Source organism: Pogoniulus pusillus, unplaced genomic scaffold (assembly GCF_015220805.1).
Source record: "Pogoniulus pusillus isolate bPogPus1 unplaced genomic scaffold, bPogPus1.pri scaffold_50_arrow_ctg1, whole genome shotgun sequence".
Lineage (NCBI taxonomy): Eukaryota > Metazoa > Chordata > Aves > Piciformes > Lybiidae > Pogoniulus > Pogoniulus pusillus.
The window spans coordinates 921741-943875 of record NW_026974708.1 but is presented as its reverse complement, the minus strand read 5'-3'; the positions used below and the strand labels follow the sequence as shown (position 1 = coordinate 943875).

The window sequence follows — 22135 nt, the reverse complement described above, 5'->3', positions numbered from 1 at the left end:
ATCTGGCCTGTGCGGAAACCTAAGTGAGACGGGAGGCTGACAGTTGATTTTCATGCCCTCAACGAGGTGACGTCACCCATGAGCACAGCTGTGCCAGACATGCTGGAACTCCAGTACGAGCTGGAATCGAAGGAGGCTAAATGGTATGCAACAATAGACATTGCTAATGCTTTCTTCTCTATTCCCATAGCAAAGGAGTGCAGGCCTCAGTTTGCATTCACCTGGAGAGGAATCCAGTACCAGTTCAATCGTTTGCCTCAGGGGTGGAAACACAGCTCAACCATCTGTCACTCAGTCATCCACAATGCACTGGAGAAAGGTAAAGCTCCAGAGCACATCCAGTACATCGACGACATCATTGTGTGGGGCCAAACTGCTGAGGAAGTCCTTGAGAAAGGTAACAAAATCATTGACATTCTGCTGCAAGCAGGTTTTGCCATTAAGAGAGACAAGGTCAAAGGACCTGCCAGAGAAATTCAGTTTCTGGGAGTGTGATGGCAGGATGGTCGCCGTCACATTTCTCAGGATGTGATCAACAAAGTCTCCACCATGGCAGTTCCCACCAATAAGAAGGAGATTCTCTCTTTCTTGGGTGCAGTGGGATTTGAGTGACTACACATTCCTGGTTTCAGTCAGATTGTCAAACCTCTGCACGATGTGACTCATAAGAGAAACGATTTCGAGTAGGGACCTGAACACCAAGCAGCCTTTGATCAGATCAAGCAAGAAGGAGTCCATGCAGTGGGCTTGGGACCTGTGAGATCTGGTCCGGACATTAAAAACATTCTGTACACGGCTGCCAGTGACAATGTCCAACTTGGAGCCTTTGGCAGAGAGCTCCAAACGAGACACGTGGTCGTCCTCTTGGTTTCTGGGGTTGTAGCTACAGAGGTTCAGAGGCAAATTACACCCCAACAGAGAAAGAGATACTAGCAGCTTATGAAGGAGAGAAAGCAGCTTCTGAAGTGATTGGAACTGAGTCACAGTTGCTTTTAGCTCCTAGACTGCCAGTTCTAAACTGGACATTCAAGGGCAGAGGTTCATCACCGTATCATGCCACAGATGCAACCGGGTCTAAATGGATGGCTTTGATAACCCAACGAGCACAAATGGGGAATCTTGACCGACCTGGTCTGGTGGAGGTGATCACCAACTGGCTGGAAGGCACAGACTGTACCCAAACCTCCAGAGGAGAAAATAACTCGTGCTGAAGAAGCTCCTCCCTATAATGAACTCTCTGATCAGGAAAAGAACTATGCTTTGTTCACAGATGGTTCCTGTCGTCTTGCTGGGAACAAGCGAATATGGAAGTCAGCAGTTTGGAGTCCAACCAGGAGAGTTACTGAAACGAAAGATGGAGAAGGAGAATCCAGTCAGTTCACTGAGGTAAAAGCTGTCCAACTTGCTCTTGATGTGGCTGAACGTGAAAATTGGCCTATCCTTTACCACTACACCGACTAGTGGACAGTAGCCAATGCTCTATGGGGTTGGCTAAAGGACTGGAAGAAGCATGGTTGGCAGAGGAAAGGAAAGCCTATTTCGTGTGCTGATCTATGGCAGGACATTGATGCATGGCTGGAGAGAACTCCAGTGAAGGTGCGGCACATAGACGCACTCATGCCCAAGAGCAGAGCTACTGAGGAACACCAACACAACCAGCAGGCAGACCAAGCTGCTAAGATCTCTCAAGTTGATACGAACTCTGATTCTTGACCTTGATTGGAAACACCGAGGTGAGCTGTTCTTAGCTCGGTGGGCCCATGACTCATCTGGACATCAAGGCAGAGATGCAACATACCGATGGGCACGCGATAGGTCAATTGACTTGTCCATGGATGCTATCACCCAAGTCACAGTATCACAGTATCATCAGGGTTGGAAGAGACCTCACAGATCATCAAGTCCAACCCTTTACCACAGAGCTCAAGGCTAGACCATGGCACCAAGTGCCACGTCCAACCTTGCCCTGAACAGCCCCAGGGACGGCGACTCCACCACCTCCCCGGGCAGCCCATTCCAGTGTCCAATGACTCTCTCAGTGAAGAACTTTCTCCTCACCTCAAGCCTAAATCTCCCCTGGTGCAGCCTGAGGCTGTGTCCTCTCGTTCTGGCACTGGCCACCTGAGAGAAGAGAGCAACCTCCCCCTGGCCACAACCACCCCTCAGGTAGTTGTAGACAGCAATAAGGTCACCCCGAGCCTCCTCTTCTCCAGGCTAACCAATCCCAGCTCCCTCAGCCTCTCCTCATAGGGCTTGTGCTCGAGGTCTCTCACCAGCCTTGTCGCCCTTCTCTGGACACGCTCAAGCATCTCGATGTCCCTTCTAAACTGGGGGGCCCAGAACTGAACACAGTACTCAAGGTGAGGTCTAACCAGTGCAGAGTACAGGGGCAGAATGACCTCCCTGCTCCTGCTGGCCACACCATTCTTGATGCAGGCCAGGATGCCACTGGCTCTCTTGGCCACCTGGGCACACTGCTGGCTTATGTTCAGGAGGGTATCAATCAGCACCCCCAGATCCCTCTCTGTCTGGCTGCTCTCCAGCCACTCCGATTCCAGTCTGTATCTCTGCATGGGGTTGCTGTGGCCAAAGTGCAGCACCCTGCACTTGGAGCTATTGAACCCCATCCCCTTGGACTCTGCCCATCTGTCCAGGTGGTCAAGGTCCTGCTGCAGAGCCCTTCTGGCCTCCAACTCAGTCACATCTGCCCCCAGCTTAGTGTCATCTGCAAACTTGCTGATGACTGACTCCATGGCCTCATCCAGGTCATCTATGAAGATGTTAAAGAGGATGGGGCCCAGCACTGATCCCTGAGGGACACCACTAGTGACAGCTGCCAGCTGGATGTGGCACCATTCACCACCACTCTCTGGGTCCGGCCCTCCAGCCAGTTCCTAACCCAGCACAGAGTGTTGCCATCCAAGCTGTGGGCTGATAGCTTAGCCAGCAGTTTGCTGTGGGGGACAGTGTCAAAGGCCTTGCTGAAGCCCAGATAGACCACATCCACAGGCTTCCCCACATCCACCAAGCAGTCACCTGATCATAGAAGGAGATCAGGTTGGATAGGCAGGATCTGCCCTTCCTAAACCCATGCTGGCTGAAGTCATCCATGACTGTGACATTTGTGCTGCTATTAAGCAGGCTAAGCGAATCAAGCCCTTATGGTATGGTGAGAGATGGTCAAAGTACAAGTATGGTGAAGCCTGGCAGATTGACTACTTCACTTTACCTCGATCTCGTTCTGGCAAGCAGTATGTGCTAACGATGGTAGAGGCCAGCACCGGATGGCTGGAAACCTATCCAGTTCCACATGCTACTGCACGTAACACCATTGTTGGCTTGGAAAGACAAATCATGTGGAGACATGGAACTCCAGAGGGAATCGAGTCAGACAATGGCACTCATTTCCAGAACAATCTTGTGAAAAACTGGGCCAAAGAGCATGGTATTGAGTGGATCTATCACATACCCTACTATGCACCAGCCTCAGGGAAGATTGAGCACTACAATGGTTTGCTGAAAACCACCCTAAAAGCCATGGGGGGTGGAACTCTGAAAAACTGGGACAAATATTTAGCACAAGCCACCTGGTTGGTAAATAGTAGAGGTTCAGTAAACAGAGCAGGACCTGCACAATCAGACTTGGTCCAAACAGTAGATGGTGATAAAGTTCCTGTTGTAGGTGAAAAGAATCTGTTAGGGAAAACTGTTTGGGTATTTTCTCCTTTGGGCGAAGGGAAACCTGTCCGAGAGGTGGTGTCTGCTGAAGGTCCTGGTCACACCTACTGGGTAATGCAGGAGAATGGTGAAATCCAGTGTGTGCCATAGAGAAATCTAACCTTAGCTGAGAGAGTCTAAATTCAGAGTGTATAATACAAGCTGTTAGGAGTTTCTGTTCTAGCTACCATCGGCGTCCAATGAAAGAATCTATGAGAGAATCTACAGTACGTGAGCACAAACCCAGTGTCATCTGGGAGTCCCTGTTCTCGTCTCATTTGTGAGGAGACAAACTGTTCTGAGCTTTTGAACAATCTACATCTGAGATAGAGTCACAGAATCATAGAATCAACCAGGTTGGAAGAGACCTCCAAGATCATCCAGTCCAACCTATCCCCTAGCCCTGGCCAGTCAACCAGACCATGGCACTGAGTGCCTCATCCAGTCTTTTCTTGAACACCTCCAGGGACGGTGCCTCCACCACCTCCCTGGGCAGCCCATTCCAATGGGAAATCACTCTCTCTGGGAAGAACTTCCTCCTAACATCCAGCCTATACTTTCCCCAGCACAACTTGAGACTTTGTCCCCTTGTTCTGTTGCTGGTTGCCTGGGAGAAGAGGCCACCCCCCACCTGGCTACAATGTCCCTTCAGGTAGTTGTAGACAGCAGTGAGGTCACCCCTGAGCCTCCTCTTCTCCAGGCTAAACAACCCCAGCTCCCTCAGTCTCTCCACATAGGGTTTATGTTCCAGGCCTCTCACCAGCTTTGTTGCCCCCTCTCGACATGTTCCAGCACCTCAACATCTCTCTTGACTTGAGGGGCCCAGAACTGGACACAGTACTCAAGGTGTGGCCTGACCAGTGCTGAGTACAGGGGCAGAATAACCTCCCTTGTCCTACTGGCCACACTGTTCCTGATGCAGGCCAGGATGCCATTGGCTCTCTTGGCCACCTGGGCACACTGCGGGCTCATCTTCAGCCTACTATCTATCAGTACCCCTGAAGTGTGAACTGAACTTTTAAATATTGTTTTAGTGTAAATATTGGTTTAGATTAGATCAGATAATTGTCAGCGATACTCTGAGTGAAGTAGACAGGGGTGGATTGTGCTAGTTTGAAGCAGGGTATAGTGTTTTGGTGAGAAGAACTAGATCATAGGCTGTGAAAGAAAAACAGTGGTGATGTCTACTCCCCTCAGAGTCTTGCTGAAGAAGAAATGTAAACATTAGATAACGCTCTCGCCATTTTTGTCTGGCACTCTGCCTCGGGCTGCTGGCTGAGCAACATCTTACTCCCTAACCTCACTTTCCATTTGGCCTAACCCACCTTTGCTTCTTAACCTCTTGGCTGAACCTCTATTCTTCTTTAGGACTTGGATAAGGTTGAGAGGGGCAGGGGGAATGTGAAGGCGTGGTTGAGAGCCCCTCCTGGGGACTCAGGTTTCTGGGAGGGGAGTTGTGTTTCTGTGTTACCTTTTCCCTTGTATATTTCTGTCTATAACTGTATATACTGTAAATAGCTGCTTGTATATTGTGCTAGCTGTAAATAAATAGCTTCATTTATATTCCCAGAGCCAACTGAGACTAGTCTGGGTGATTTCTAAAGTGTGGGGGGGTGGGGAACACCCAAACCATCACAGGGCCCCAGTTAATTGGCCTCTTTCCCCTCTGGCAGTTGCCTGTCAGCCATGTTGTCCCAGCACCAGAGCAGCCAAGCAGTAATCTGCTCTCCTGGCTGGCAGCTTATGGTGGAAGGCCATATAGGCCCAACTGGCCGTGTTTAAAAGCCTATTCTTGCCCGGACATGTTGTCTGCTCAAAAGGTGTTTTTCTATCCAAACCAGGGGAAAACAAATCAAGGGGGACAAAGGAGCACAATAAGCCTGGTGCCTTCAAGTCTGGCCTGCCTGCTTGCAAGGTTGAAGTAAACATGTTGTGTAAGCTCACGCGCCTAGGGTGGGGACCAACCTGAGCCCCCTCCATATTTGGGGGTACTGGACCCATGGATTTCACCTTATTTGGCATGTTTTTGCCTACTGCCAGACTCTTATTGGATAGTACTATGGCCAAGGGACTATTAACGAAGGCAGATGCTCCTCATGTCATCCAATGTGTAGGTTCTTCTGCACTCCAGTAACACAGGGTCGAGCTGGCAACTCTACTTTTGCAATTGACTACTCATTAAAATAGCGTTGCTAGAAGCTTGTGAAGCAGGAACCTGAATCATTCAGCCTGATCAAAAGCTTAACCATATGTCAGTATGCATTGCAATACAGTCATCTGAGCAAAAATCTTTGCACACCACCAAGAAAACAGACTGAACATACAAGCTGACATCCATCAAACCAAAATTCCAAGCACATTTGCCCACCTTTACCCCCCCCCCCTTTTTTTTTTATGCAAGAGCCCTGGTGTGCAATCAGCATAAGCAGGTGCAAAGTATAATATCTGAGCACATAACTTGCATAAGTGTGATGGTACAATTGCAGTGGCCTGTCACGGGCCAATCCCACAGAAAGCCAGGGCCTAAGCTGGCATGGAACTGGATCCAAGAATCTTTGCCATAGTAGCCTTGCCACAATCATAACCATGTTACCTCTCTGTGCTGTCTTGTTGTGTTTTGTTTCCACATGAGTCTTATCCTTAAAAGAAAAATCCTAAGAAAAGTTATCCTACAATATACCTATGAGAAACTACAGAATCCTTAACTATAGTAATGCTAAAAATTGATAAAGGAAAAATTTTGAACCGTGGAATCGATTCCCAATACAGAAAAATTAAGAAACCCAAAGGAAAAAAATTGAAAAAGAACTGTTACTCTACGTAGTGTTGTCAAAAAAAAAAAGAAAAAACTCATAAAGCCCTGGCATGTAGAAAAAAAAGAAACCTTTAGATCAGTCAATCCCAAAAGGGGAAAAAAGCAAACTGTTAATCTATCAGTTTTACCCTAGTAGAACCAGTCCAAACTTAGCATTCTTACTCCAATATACCATTACAATTAACAAGCACTGAACATCTTATCCAGTAACCTCTAGGATCCAGTGCAATCAGAAGGATAAAAACATCATCAAGATTTACATCAGTAACATACAGGTAGCAAGATACAAAAATGTGAATCTGTCACTTTAAGGAATCAAGGCACTGAGAAAGTGCAGGGAGAGGGGAGTGTAGCTGAGCCACGCTCATTACACACCGGGGGAGGGAGGTGGGGGGGGCCTCCCAGTTCCCCGGGGAAGGGGGGTGATGTATGTGTCCCACAGAGCCAGCGCCAGGAGGAGGTGGGGTGCGCACTCCCAGCGTGATCCTGCAGGGTGGGGGGGAAGAAGGAGGGTGAGCCACACTGCTTCAGCAGGCGTGGGGGGATGAGGGGGAAGTGTGGACATGAAACCAACAACTGAGAACCAGCCCAGAAACTCCCAAGACCCAAAATGTATTCAGACACCAAGGTGAGGGGCGTGCAGATGGCGAATCCAGTGAAGAGACGCCACCCTGTCGTCCTCCATCCTGCAGCTGAAAGTTCCAAGGCGAAGGAAAAAAAAACACTTGATCAGCCATCCAACCTGTTGAATGCAAACAGCCCAGCTCCTTGACGCCCAGACAGAGACCCAGCACCTCCTCAAAACAGACCCATCACCCTCGGCCACGATGGATCAGCCGCAACCACAGGAAATGCTGGATGGAAGCATTTCATAGGTCCCACAGTCAGTAACGACATGGATTATACTCAGCCGTCTCAGGAAGATCTTTCAGATGCTTCGACTTGCAGGGCTTCGTCTTTCATGGGACGATCTTATGAAGCATGGGGGATGGCAAGAGTAGGTCTCTGAAGGAGGATGAAGCATCTGCTGATGTGGACTTGGTCGCTTCTCCTTGGTCTCTTCTTTTCCTCTTGAAACTTCATGTCTGCAGCTGAAAAGTTAGCTTGAACGGACTTTGAGACACTTCAGCTGCCAGTTAATCACTTAGCTGGGATTCAGCTTATCAGCAAACAGTTGCAAACAGCAGTCTGGACTGAAATACCTCTGCGGCTTCTATTACTCTCCCCAGCCTGACTTTAAGGCAAATCTAAGAGTCTTTAGAAACAACATTCACATCTCTTTTCAGGTTTTTTCCCATTGTCACCTAGATGGCCGCTTCAAGACGTCACATATATATTGCAGGGATCAAGAATCGCTCCTTTTGGCCAGCAAAAATAGAGCCTTCACCATCTCATAGAGACTTCTTTGGGGGGCCTCCCACCACTGCTTCTCCAAGTGTGGACCCCAAGTACCCCCCAGCCACCTACCTTGGAGAGGGGGTAGGATCAGAGTATCTCTGGATGTGTGCATGTTTTAACCTGATCCCTGGGGCAGGGATCGATACAGCCGGTTCTCCTGCTCCCCTCTCTCTCATCAGCATTATTCCACATCCTCACAAGGAGAATTTACATCTGCGGAGGAAGATCAAGCCTCTCTATTCTGTGCGCCTGAGGGGATCAAATCCCACTGTTCAGTGTGCCAGATGTTGCAGGCCACACTGCCTGCTATCACTGCTTGCCAGCGGGCCATGGTAAACAGGCCCATAGACCAGTATGGTGGCAGGCCAGCTGTGAGGGTCTTCAGATGATTCAATGTGAATTATGCAAAGCCCAATTTTGTTGTTGTAACAGCCCGAACAGCTGTAACAGCTACTCAGCCAGTAGAGCACAGGCCTACACATTAGCATAATTAGTCAGGGACAACCCACCACATCTGCATACATACAGGCCTTGTTATTCTCATTAGCAAAGGTCCAGTATCTACCTCTTCTGAGATAAGGTGGCCAGCTGCATGTGAGAACCAAGGTCTGTTATTACAAGCATCTGCCTGTTGTCACTTCACTCCATTCCCACAGCTCTCCTGCACCCCACAACTCTTCCGCATTCTGCATTCCCACAGACTTTGTCTAGAAAAGCACAAACAGAGCAAGGGAGAAGGCAAAAAGGCTCCTGCCTTGAGAGGTTGTCTTGAAAAAGCGCCTGACAGAGTGCCCGAGAGGACAGGTTCCTCCTGTGACTGGACTATCCCTGCTTTTGGACAGCTCCTACCTTTTGTATAGCTTTTGGTTTTACACTGTTCCTTCCTTTGGGATGGTTCTCCCCACTTTTCCACCCTTCTGTGCAAACTTGCAGGCTTGGCAAGCTCTGGGGTCCTTTGAGAGAGCCACCAGCAGCATCCAGACCAGTTCCTCTTGGATCATATCAGCAGCCGACTTCCTGACTGCCTCCTGCATTTTGGCTCTCCCCTGCCACTGTGAAGGCAGCATCATTCCATGATCATCCCATTTGTAGAAGAAGTGCTTGAGACATTTCTGAGTTTGGTGGCTCTGCCACTCACCTAAGAGCTTCTGCTGTGTCGATCTCTATTATTGGATATTGCCTGTGATGTCAGAAGGCTGCTCCTGCAGAGGAATCCAGCAAGGGATCACTGTCAAATACCTATGTCACCTCCGTGAGTAAGACTCACTGTTCCCTTAATTCCCTGCTTCAGCTTGATTGATAGTGGGGTAAAGCTGTGTTTATAGCTTAGCCTTTTCTATTTCCTGACTTCCTAAATTTATCTGTAATATAATTTTTTAAGAAATTCCTGATTGAACTGAATCTGTAACTAAACCTAAGCTAATTATTGTATATAGTTTGGGGACAGGTGCTGCAATGAAGGGACGGGGAGACAGCTTGATGCAAGCTAAGTTCCGATTTTATTAGGCAACATACAGGAATATATATACTGTCAAGAAGGCTTAAGGCTTTTACCTATTGATTAGTCATTTCATCACATGCAAAATCATCTAATCTAAATTCTGTTGGCCACATCTGCTTCCCGGGGAGCAACAGTCTCAGCATATTCATCAGATAAGAAGGACGGTCTTAGCATATTCATCAGATAGCAAGGTCCTGTCTCCTTGCTTCTTCTGATCTGCAAATTCTCATTCTTCTTCTCTTGCACAATGTTCAGGTCCACTCTGACTCAGATAGTTTGCCCAAGGCTTGTGTTGACACTGATCCATGATTGACCATTGTTACATTAATGGCCTGTGATCCCACATTTCCCCCTTTCTGTTGCACAAAAAAGATCCTGAATGTGGAACGTTCAATCATTCTTTGAATACATTGCAAAAAAAAACAAGGTAATAATATAAGCAATAAGAGTATTACAATTATGACATAACAAATCATTTTTACAATACTACAAATCCATCCTGACAATCCCCATCCCACAAAAAGTTTGTCAAACCAATCTCCACTGTCATCCAAACACAGTTTACTGACTCCCTCTTCCAGTTGTCGAATGCTTGCATGTATTGATTCAGAATGATCAAATAGATTCATACAGCATAGTCCTTCAAAGTCTTCACAACCGTGTCCCTGCGCCAAAAGCAAAGAATCAGTCGCAGCCCAATTTTGCAAGGTAGCATGGCTGACACTATCTACAGCTAGTAGGAGACCTGAAAGTGACACGCTGGTAGCATTTGTTAGTTTTGCTAACCAGCATCCTAATTTATTTAATGTCGCTAAAGCTTGGGCTGATGCTACCTGTGGTGCAAAGAAGGCAGCAGCAATCCTTTCTCCTTCATTCCAGAATTCTACATTATCTTTACAACCTTGTTGAAAAGCATGAACTGATCTTTTTAAATGATGGGGAACATACCTTTTTTTCCCTTTTTCTGTTTTATTAAAAATAAAGGCAGTGCAAGGCGCCTTTTACAGAAAGATAACAAGCACAGCACTTTAAACATTGCCAGTAAAACTGTTGTTTCCCATCTTTACCTAGGAGTAGGAATTGTTGGAAACTCATTATTTTTTTCTTCTCTCTCTTTTCTCAAAAGAATCATTGGCATTAAAATTTCTGATAATCAGGGGTTGTTATCCATAAGAGAGCAGTTTAAAAATTGAAAATTTATAAGGTTTTCTTTTAGCAGTCCCTCTTTCAGGGTGGCTGCCCTCATACCCCCTCTTTTTATATTTTAAAAATTTTATTTTTATATAATCCTTATCCTACAATGCTATATTAATATACAGAAAAGACTTAAGAAAAAATATTTTATAATATTCTATTATAAACTCTTAACCTTAACTATATTATCAACTTAAAAAGTCTAAACCAGTAAATCATTACTGAGGAAAAAAGCACAGAAAATCTAAGCAGATGATACATTTGTGGAGCTCCTTGAAAATACCCTGGTATTCAGAAAAGGAAAAGAACCTTAAATCATAAAACCAGATACACTTACAAAACAACTCTTCCCATAATATTTCATTATATTCTACCACTTACTTAATATACTCTATCATAATAACTTTATTTTAAATACTTAAGCCTTATTACAATTATTCTGCTAAAACTATTCCTAAACTTATCCTATTGCAACTAACAATTATCCAGTAAATTCCTAAAACTCCAAGATGTATTACAATCAAAATTAGAAACATTATGAGGATTTTAATTTGCAAGGCATCTATTAGAAATTCAGTCTGGTCCCTTTAAGAAAGGTGCTTCTTCTTCCGAGCCGCTGTAAAGAAAAAAAACCTTTAGGAGAAGGCAGGGTGAGCCTCTGTAGTAGTAGGCTCTGGCATCATATTTTTGCTTCTGTGTGCCCGGTGAAAAGTTAGAAGACCTTCACAGAGGGATCAGGATTACCACAACAGACCCTGGGTGGATCTATTTGTGCCTCCCCTGCAGTGTGGGTTGCTCACCAGTGTGGGTGCAACGGTGTTGGGTCAGATATCTGTTCTGGCTGAAGCTCTTGCCACAATTGGTGCAGCTGTACGGTTTCTCACCGCTGTGGACGAGCTGGTGACGGATGAAACTGGTGCTCGTGGTGAAGCTCTTGCTGCATTCAGCACATGGGAATAGCTGCTCTCCCGTGTGGATGCGGCGGTGGATGTGGAGGGTAGAGACCCGGCTGAAGCTCTTACTGCAATCAAGGCAGGCGAAGGGCTTCTTACCACTGGTGCCGGTGCAGCGGTGTTGGGTAAGTCCAGACTTCTGTCTGAAGGTCTTGCCACAGTCAGGGCAGGTGAAAGGCTTCTTGCCAGTGTGGATGCGATGGTGTCGGAGAAGATTGCTCTTAATGCTGAAACTGCGGCCACAGTCAGCACAGCTGAAGGGCTTTTCACCAGTGTGGATACGGCGGTGTTCACTGAGACTGGTCCTCTGGGTGAAGCTCTTACTGCAGTCAGGGCAGGTGAAAGGCTTCTTGCCAGCGTGGATATGACGGTGCCGGATGAGAGTGGGCTTGCAGCTGAAGCTCTTGCCACACTCAGCACAGCTGAAGGGCTTCTCGCCGGTGTGGATGAGGCGGTGTTGAGTCAGATTGCCTCTGTTACTGAAGCTCTTGCCACAGTCAGTGCAGCTATACAGTTTCTCACCACTGTGGATGAGTTGGTGCTGGATGAAAGCGGAGCTCGTGGTGAAGTTCTTGCCACACTCAGCACAGGGGAACAACTTCTCTCTAGTGTGAATACGGCGGTGGACACGGAGGGTAGACATCAGTGTGAAGCTCTTGCCACAGTCAGGGCAGGTGAAGGCCTTCTTTCCAGTGTGGGTGAAGCGGTGTTGCGCGAGTCCAGAGAGCTGGCTGAAGCTCTTGCCACAGTCAGGGCAGGTGAAAGGCTTCTCACCAGTGTGGGTGCGACGGTGCCTGAGGAGAATTCTCCTGTCACCGAAGCCCTGGCCACACTCAGCACAGGTGAAAGGCCTCTCGCCAGTGTGGTTACGGTGATGGACAGTGAGCCTGTAGCTCTCGCTGAAGCTCTTACCACAGTCAGGGCAGGTGAAAGGCTTCTCACCAGTGTGGGTGCGACGGTGGATGATGAAATTGCCCCTGTGGCTGAAGGTCTGGCCACAGTCAGCACAGCTGAGGGGCTTCTCCCCAGTGTGGATATGGCGGTGATTGCTGAGCTGGTAGCTGTACCTGAAGCTCTTACCACAGTCAGGACAGCTGTAGGGCTTTTCACCACTGTGGATACGGCGGTGGCTGCTGAGATAGGAGCTGTGGCTGAAACTCTTACCGCAGTCAGGGCAGGTAGAAAGCTTCTCTGCGCTGTGGATACGGCGGTGTCTGATGAGGTTAGAGCTATCGCCGAAGCTCTTATTGCACTCAGGGCAGGTGAAAGGCTTCTCTCCAGTGTGAGCACGACAGTGCCGCAAGAGATTGCCCTTCTGGCGGAACCTCTGGCCACACTCAGCACAGCTGTAGGGTTTTTTATCGCTGTGGATAAGGCAGTGGTTGGTGAGGTTGCCTCTCTGACGGAAGCTCTTACCGCAGTCAGGGCATGTGAAGGGCCTCTCTCCAGTGTGGATGAGGTTGTGCCACATGAGTTTGGAGCTTGTAGTGAAGCTCTTGCCACAGTCACCACAGACAAAGGGCCGGGTGCCAGGCTGGGGGCAGTGGTGCTTCACTGGCTCTAAGCCAGGTGGGAGGTTCTGCCCACAGTCAGGGCATTGATTTGGCTCTTTGGGTGGCACAGAGGTGGCTGCCATAACATCATTCTCCTCTTTCTCCTCCTGGTCATCTTCAATCTCATCATCCTCCTCCTTCTCTTCAGACTCATCATTCTCATAGCCATCATTCTCCTCAGCATTGTCATCCTCCATCTTGTCCTCATCCTCCTTCTCTTCCTCAGGGCTGCACTTCGGCTCTTCTATTTTGTTCTCTGGCTGCTTCTTCTCCCACTTCTTGTCCAGGTCCTTCTGTGAGGCCATGCTGGTAGGGGAAGGGGGTGCTGCTGTGCCCTAGGGAAGATGGAAGCCCCTGAGCCCAGGACCCCAAACCCTGACATCCTACTTGAGTCATGACACCTCCTGACACTTCCCAAGACCCAGTGCTCAGCTAGGGCAAGGAATGGAAAGTGGCCCTCAAAGCCACACTTCTTGCCATGATGGGGGCCAAACCTCTAATCCCTGTGCTGAGATCCCAGGTCCCTGTGCTGGGGGTGCTGAGACACCTTGCTACTAATGCAGCAGTCTCATCCCCGCTGCTCCCAAGCCTTGCAGTGCTGGCAAGGTGGTTCCCAGCCCAGGTCCTGCCCTTTTACCTCTCCTGGCTCTCACAACAGAGGTGGCAGCACTGTCCCAGGAAGACCAAACCATCTCCAACATTCTCCTCTGCACCCTCCACATCCCACTCCTAATCACCTTCTTCCACACAACTGACCCCTGCAAGTCTGAGGGGACTCCAGACTCTCACCACAGTTCATTTCCCTCAGAACCCATGGAACAAGGAAATGTGGTGTGCAGGAGGATCTGAGGGAGGGGTCATGGATTACATGGATCAGCAATGAGCTGAAGTCCTGCTGTTGTCCCCTAGTCTGGGTTCTTTACCTGAGGGTCTTTCCAAGGAGCAGATCTGCAAACTCTGCTCTTCTCCAGCCCAGAGGGGCAGGTGTCCTGGAAGGCTAATAGGCCTTTTAGATGTCCTGGCTTGCCTCACCCTTCTGCTGATGGGGGAAGCAAGGGCAGAAGGAAAACAAAGGCTTGGCCCATTATATCCCCTCCTAAATTGATAAACAGGCCCCCACAGGTGTTTAGGTACTTGTTGGTGTCTTGCCCAAATAAAGGTGTGCAAGCCCTGGGGTCACCTAATACGGTCAGTTTTGCAAATGGCATTTTGATTGGTGAATCTCTGTGGCCAAAGGAGCCTTTGCACTTGGGCAAGTAACATAAATGGAGCTAAGCTGCAAGCAGTTGTGCTGCCTCTGCCTCATGGAGCCACCTCTGCCTCACTGCTCTTGCACAACGTGTTCTGCTCTGCCTCATGCTTCAGACCAGCTTAGCCCTGATGCTTTGGCGGGCTTGAACTACCTGGAAACTTAAGTGCCTCAAGTTTTCCAGGAGAAGCCATTTAAGTGCCTCAGGCCATGGCAAGAAGTGCCACCGACACTGTGCTCTCTGCACATCTGCAAGAGATCCTGCCCGCATCTCTGCAAACCTCTGTGCCAAGAGCAACCAGGATCAGGTCAGAGAGCCTCTGCCTCTTTCCCAGCACCCTGGGATGATCTAGAACCCTCTTGATGGCTGAGCACTTCCAACACTGTCACAAAGAAGCCAGGGACTATCTCGAAATTTCTACTCCACCACAGTGAGCAGAACAGACTTTCCCTAGGGCTCCAGGCTGCCTCTTATTTTTAAGTGGGGCAAAGCCATTTTTGTGGCCAAACCTCTCCCATTTTTAATGATTCTCCTAAATTAATGAATTGCCCAGAAGCATCCTTGTGAAGATTTTCCTGACTAAATTAGAACCCAAATTTAACTAATTTGTATATAGTTGTGGGTGGGGCTTTTTGGGAATAAAATAACTACATATTTTATAATTCCCGCCTTGTTAATTGACCCAACTAAATCAGCAGGGTTGATGGAGAGAGAAGGACACAGCCCCTGCCAGAGAGAAGCAAAGGGCTCAGAGGAGAGGACTGACCTGCAAGGGATGGCTCAGCACTGCTCAGGACCATGCAGCAGAGCTGGCCCTTGCTGAGGGCAGCTCCCAAGCCCAGCAGCATGGCCACAACAGCCAGGCAGGGCTGCTGAAGGTTGGACAGCTGAAGAAGCGCAGACTCAGCTCCTTGCCCAGCAGTCATCTGCAGTGCAGCACCACAGGAGAGCTGCCTCCAGCTGCACTTGCCAGAAGCTGCTGCTATGGTTCCAGGTCTCCTCCCTGAACCTGCCCCCACAGCACCCTCTCTGTGCTATGCTCTGCCCTTAAAGCACCTCTGTGATAGCCACTTTCCAAGAGAAGATCACAGAAGCTCTGAGGACACACAGCCCCTGACAGAAGTCCCTCTCCAGCTCTCCCACAGCCCCTATCAGGTACCACAAGGCTGCTCCAAGCTCTCCCTAGAGCCTTCTCCTCTCCATCCTCAACAGCCAAAACTCTTGCAGCCCACCCCCACAGGAGAGTTGCCCCAGCACTTCCACAATCCCCATGGCCTCCTGTGGACACCCTCCAACAGCTCAACCTCCTACCTGCTTTGGGGGCACCAGAGCTGGACACAGCACTGCAGGTGGGAGTACAGAAGCTGTCAGGAAAAAAAAATCTGATCAATAGCTTCAATGCACTCTCTACAACCCAAACTATTCTATTATTCTATCAACTCTATCAACACAGAAAAAAAAAAATCTAGCTCTGCAGTCCAAGGTAGCTGACAATTTTTATTCCTATGGATTCCTGTTCCATCAGTTGCAGAAGAGTTAAACCCTCTGAGGTGTCCGGTTTTGCCTTTAAGAGCAGACAGAGGCTCCTCAGCCCCTCTCAAAGCAGTTAATGAAAAACTTGCCACACCAGGCTGGAAAGCATTGGCAGTGCAAAGGGAACTGTTAGGAGGAACCACACAGACCACTACAAAAGCAGCTAAAATGCACAAGTCCAGAGTCTCCCTTGGCCACCATTCTCCAAAAGACCTCTTCAGATGTGCTAGGTTGTAGCTAGCCAGAATGTCTTGGTGAGAAGGATTAGATCACAGGCTGTGAAAGAGAAGCAATGGTGATGTCTACTTCACTCATAGGCTTGCTGCGATGTGTAAGAACAAGAGTATAAACATAGATAAGGCACTTCTTCATGGGGCACTACCTGAGCTGCATTTTTCTCTCTAACCTCTCTCTCTCTCTGCCTCTCTGATTAACCCACTTTGCTTCCTAACCCCCTGGCCGCACCTCCATTCTTCCTTGGGGCATAAGGCACCATCTGGGGTAAGGCAGGGGAGAAGCAGAAGGTGGAAGGGCGGTTGGGAGCCCCTCCTGGGGACTCAGGTTTCTGGGAGGGCTGCTGTGTTTCTGTATTACCTTTTACCTTGTATATTTCTGTATATCACTGTATACACTGTAAATACCTGCTTGTATATTCTGCTAAGCTGTAAATATAAGCTTCATTCAACTTCCAGAGCCAGCTGAGTCTAGCCTGGGTGATTTCCAAAAGTGGGGGGGAAAGTAACACTCAAACCACCACATCTTTTATTTTCGCACCCAACGTGGGGCAAATTAATTTTGAGTGTTAATTAACTCTGGGAATCAGAATTAAGCTAATGAAGCTATTTCACTTAGTGGGAGCTATTGTTTGGCCTATTTTATGCTTTCTGGTGTATAATTGGATCAAAGCCAAAGGTGGTTATCTTTTGTTTAATTTTATTTTGAAGAAGATAAAATCAAATCTTACCTCCATTTTTTAGAGTTGGGGGGATTACATCTTTGGTTATATTGGATTTAACATTACTGCATCTTTTACCAGTAACATTACAGGAAATGGAAATGATTCTGCTTTATCCATGGCTTTAAGGGGGGTAATTTTGCCTAAGACCCATGTACCTAACCCTTGCTCTGAATTTTACTCATGTGAGATTGTGGTATCTCTGTTGTGTATGAACTTAAGTCTTATAATTTTGATTTTCATGTTTTGTCATTATGTAAGAGAAACTCGAGTGTGATGTCTTTAAGAAGTAAAAAGAAGGGGCCAGTGTTCCAGACAAATGATAAACAGAGCCAGATAAGCACCAATGCAAATGTAAACAAGGCTAGCTCAGGGGGAGAGCAATGAGAGGCCACCACTACACCTCCTCCCCTAGATTCTGGGACAGCTGCCAATGTCCCAGCTAATAACAATAACATGGCAAAAAGCCCAGAAACACAGATAACTATTCAAAACTCCAGATGGTACTTCAACTAATCCAACTAATTCAAATCCTCAGGCAGCAAAAATCCCTAGCCCTAAGTCAGATTTGAACTCACAGGCCTCAGGCCAGACCCCCAATAATTCAAAACTGCTAGCAGACTCATCAAAGGCCATCTCAGCTCTAATCATTTTGCCTCCAGCCAAAGCAAGGGCTAAGACAAAGCACTTGACAAAGAATGATTCAAAAGAGGACTTAGAGGAGGGGACCTCTGATACACAAGAGGAGGAAGAAGAGAGGTATATCTTTGAGATTTGGCGAACATACTTAGATCTCAGTACTATGATGAGAGGAGCGTTGTGAGATTGGCTGCCAAGAAAGAGGATGGTTCTGATGAGTTTAAGAATGCTCTTAGGAAAGTTCTGTTTCTAGGCCAGGAACAACCAGATCAACAAGAGGAAGAGGAGAAGGATAACATCCAGGATTCTGATGATCCCCTCAGAGAGGTCAGGGAAGTTAGAAAGGAATACTCAAGGGAATCAGGAGAGCCAATCCTAAGATGGCTGATGAGATGCCATACTATTGGTGCAAACACCCTACAGGCAGGATAAAAATCTGCCAAGCAGCTTGGGCCACTCACCAAGGAGCGTGGAGTGGACAAATACCTAGCAAGTCCTCTTGGTAAGGTTAGCTTGTGCACATGCCTCCTGTTGGCTATGGCTATGAGATACCCTTCTGTGGTGGAGGGGATTTCTCTTATTCCTTCCTTATTAGGGGGAAGTGAGAAATTAATTTGAGGTGGTATTAAATTTTTTATAAAATTATTTATTAAAATTAATATTCACAGATTTGTACCACCCCCAACCACTATGTAACCAAGTTCTTTGTGCAAAGTTATGAAAACAGTTGGGATAGATTTACAGGGATTGGATTATTAAATGGAAATATCAAATTATCAACAACTATAGACAGAGAGAAAGATTCCCTTAGGCTTAATGCCCCTTAACAACTATACTGTCTGCCCAGCAAGGTCTGAAACTGTGTCTGCTCTTAAGACAGAGGTAACTTATTGTAGTGGAGGGAGTTTTTTCGGGTTAGGGGAATGAAATGCGAGGCCGAATTTGAAAGAATTTAAAATTATTTATTATTATAAACACTAGGAATCCCCTTCCCCAAACATTTATAACTGCCCCATGTAAGTTCTTTGTATGTGGTTGCGAATCAAATTACAGAATAACTATGTGTAAGAAATCAGGAATTTAGCAACAGTTTGAAAAGGATTTATGAAGAGAGTCTGTGACTTGAGAGAGAGTTCCACTGGAAGGCTTTGAGAGATTATTCTGTCTTTAGATCAAGTTTCAGCTACTCACTGTCCGAATTCAGTTCTGAAAAGTCCTAAATATCATGGATTGAGGCGTGCTGTCCGAGCTTCCGCGGGCCCGAGCCAAGCTGGGTGTTGGCTTCCGAAGGCTGGCAAGAATCGCAGCGTTGCTGAGTTGGTTCTGTAGTCGTGCTGTCCCAAGCCGTGCCGTGTGTGTGTGTGTGAGAGCGAGCGGTGCAAGCAAGCAAGCTATTTATTAAGGCAATGCAGCATCTTTTATAGTGTCCATAAGAGGTGTATCTAGCCAAACTCAGGCGAACATACGTGAACAATACAGATTGGTTCAAAGTTAGGTGTAAGGCATACATAGGCTGCTTTTACCCAAAACAACCTGTGGTACCACCCCAGGGGTCAGCCCCCAGCAGGTGTGCATAGGGTGGTCACAATGTCTGAAACCCAAGGGCTCTTTCTCAAAACAATGGTTCATGTTTACAGTTTTATGTCCCTCTGGGGGAGAAATCTTCCCACAGCTAGAAATGGCAGTTTAGCCAGTTCCCAGGGCTGGTATCATGGGTTTTGATTCCTTGATTGATGGTCTTTTGAGCCACAATTCTGTATAAATGAGGGTTTTGCAAGAGGGCTTTGTAACCCTCCACCACACTTTTATTACAAAGGAATTAAAGCTTGCTTAGATGCGTTGCTCTTAAGTATTAATTGTTAATCACTCTCCCGGGACTGTGTCACAGCATGTGCCCAGTGTTCAGGTCTTGGTGAAGCTGGAATCTGTCCCGGCTTGCAGGTGAATGATAAGTGTTCCCAGTCTCTGGGGTAAGCAGGATTTCTCTGACCTTCTCTCCTGGTGTGAAGTGGTCTCTGCCGCGGTGCTGCTGCTCTTCTGGATGCCGTGTCCAGGGATGGTCAGCTGGCAGGGTTTCCAGGTACAGGAGGAGGATTTGTCTGTGCAGCTTCTAGCACAGTCGTCTGTACTGCTAGCAGGCTGTGTTTGTAGGTTAGCAGACAGTCTGAAAGGTCTGCTGAGTCTGGATTTTTCCAGGCTTACAGGGCAGCTGGTAAGCAGGGTCTGCCAGGCTGCAGGGAGACTTGAGCTCCATAGATAAATGCAGGATAGCAAGCCAGTATGTACGGCTGCTCTAGGCTTAGGCAGGGGGCTCTTGGCTCCCCATATATGTATCAAGTGCAGGCGTGCAGGCGCTCTGCTTCTCAAAGGGTACACAGACAGCTTAACTGTGCCTTGAGATTAATTGCAAGAGGGCTGAGCCTCAGTAATGTTTGCAAGAGAGTAAGGGCCTGACTCTGTGTCTAGGCTGTGCAAGCAGGTCAGGGCAGCAGGGTGCTGCTATATGGATCAGAGAGCTGAGTCTGAACCTCTAAGTCTGAACCTCTGAACACATGGTGCTCCTTTGCACTCCTCTTTATAGATGCTGAGCAGAGATTCGTGGCTCATTTGGCCATCTAAAGTAACCAATCAGGTTGGCAGTAAGCCCAAAACCTTACCTTAATAGGCAGTAGCTGTTTGCCTGGACCCTCTCAATTAGAGGATCACCTGGGCGGACCCCAGGGGTACACAGACTGGGTGTGTGTTTGTTACACAACCTGTTTACTGCCATGGGTCCTGGCAGAAAAACATGTCCAGGCATGTAGAGGCATAGAGAAGCCTCAGTTTTGGGGCTGAGGCCCCTCCACCACACCTTCCTGAGATGACCTGCCATGGCCAGCTGTTGGAGAAATTCTTGTTAGCAGAGCACACAAGAATTGATAAACAATGAGCAACCCGTGCTGGGAATGTCCTTGAATCTATCTTGGGAGTTTAGATAGCAGGCACAGGGTAGCTTCCCCCCACATGCAGCTGCAGGTGGGCAGAGTTTAGCCAGCCCCAGAGGCTGACCCTCAGATTGTTATGGTATGCTGATCTATTGATACCTTACAAGTAACTCCGGACCCTCTGACTGTAACCAATATTGGTGGAGCACGCCTCTTGCTAGAAGTGCATATAAGTCACTGTATCACGGAAATAAAGTGGATTTGACCATCTAACCATATTGGTGAACAAAGAGTCATCTTCCCATAGCGCTCCACCGAACGTGTTTTCCGACATTTGTCACCCTGAACAGAGGAATCAGGCGTGGCAAGCTGGCTGCAGGTGAGACTGTGTTAGGAGGCCGGAGGGTTGGCCCGAAGAAGAGGGGGCTGATTATCTTGTGGGACGTTATCCGCATAGGAGAGAATAAGCGTCATTCGGTGCCGCTGGGCCGGGTAGCGCTGCCCAGAGGTGGCAGTAGTCTGGACATTCATTCCGGAGTGAACAGCCCGTGTGTGTAAGGCAGGTAAGGCCCACAGTGGATTTGCTGGGGCACTGCGTCTGCTGGCATATTTATCTCATGAGAGAAGTTCACCGGACATTGAGCTCTGAGAGCTGCTGGCCCGGGTGTATGCGCAGGGTCATGTGAGTAAAAAGCCTCCCATGATTTTGAAATCGAAAGTGCAGCGGGAGGTCGGAGACGCGCTGCGGGACACGGTTCTTAGCAACGGAAAAGACTCTGAGTCAATCCGACAGCCAAGTCGTGTCCGGCGGGAGGTGCTCCACGCATTACTAAAGATGAAAGTCGAAAGAAACGTGGCGGCGGTGGTTTTCCTGTTACTTCTCCTGGCCGTGCCGGCCATTGCAGAGAGCTCTGATGCATGCATGATGCCAGGTTTCTCCTCTGCCCCCGCCCCGAGCGTCCCGAAGAGAGAAAGCTCCATGCTTCGGTTTTTCGGTCTTGGCAGAGCTGCTTCCATTAAAGGCGTGGCTGGGAAGGTTGCCAGTTCTGTGGCGGAGTTGAAAATGAGTGTGCAGCACGATCCTGGTGGGCACCCATGTCGCCCGCCATGCGTCCCGCCTCCACCCTCCTTCCCTGCTGGAGCCACACCCGGTAATCTGATTGTAGCCACGTTGACTGCAGGGACATCGGTAAGAGACATGTTAAAACGTATCCACGGCAGGGAGCGATACGCGGTTCGCAACAAGGTTGCCGGCAATTTGCCTTTATAGTACCATCTGTGACTGAAGCTGAGCCTGCGAGCCGCTCTGAGTACACAACTTTGCCGCGAGGCATGCAGACTACACCGACTCTCTGTTGATTGTTTGTTGCAAAAGCATTGCAAGCCCCCAAAAAGAACTGGGCATGTGCAATTGTTTATCACTATGTGAATGACTTTGTTTTTTGTCTGTCCCCGCTGATGAGTCTTAGTCTCTGGGAGACAATCTCGTCTTGCTTCAGCTCTGTGGGCTGCGCATAGGAAGCTAAGGACTTTTTATTCAGTCTAGCTGGAGCGCTAGGAGAGATGCGCTTGGGACTGAGTTAAAATTCGCTCGAATCCACCCCTGACCGGCACCCATAATGGCGGCTGCCCGTAGTGACTCACTGACGCACCCGTAATGGCGGCTGCCTGTAGCGACCCGCTGGCAGCCAGTTACAAACGCT

The 22135-nt window shown here is 48.2% G+C and overlaps 1 protein-coding gene across 2 annotated transcripts in view; it reads right to left on the bottom strand.

Annotated features, from left to right (window-relative positions):
* Positions 1–9410: 9410 nt before the first annotated feature.
* The window catches only part of LOC135174190 (oocyte zinc finger protein XlCOF6-like), a 33381-nt gene continuing 20656 nt past the window's right edge, over positions 9411–22135 (bottom strand). Inside the window, exons 2-3 of one of the 2 annotated variants that reach the window (XM_064141414.1) lie at positions 15693–15745; positions 9411–13466 (exon numbers count right to left, since the gene is read on the bottom strand). In XM_064141414.1, the coding sequence (XP_063997484.1) occupies positions 11391–13436 (2046 nt within the window). In that variant the 5' untranslated portion in view covers positions 13437–13466; positions 15693–15745 and the 3' untranslated portion in view covers positions 9411–11390. The remainder of the gene's footprint in view (positions 13467–15692; positions 15746–22135) is intronic. The other variant, XM_064141415.1, reaches the window with a different exon arrangement.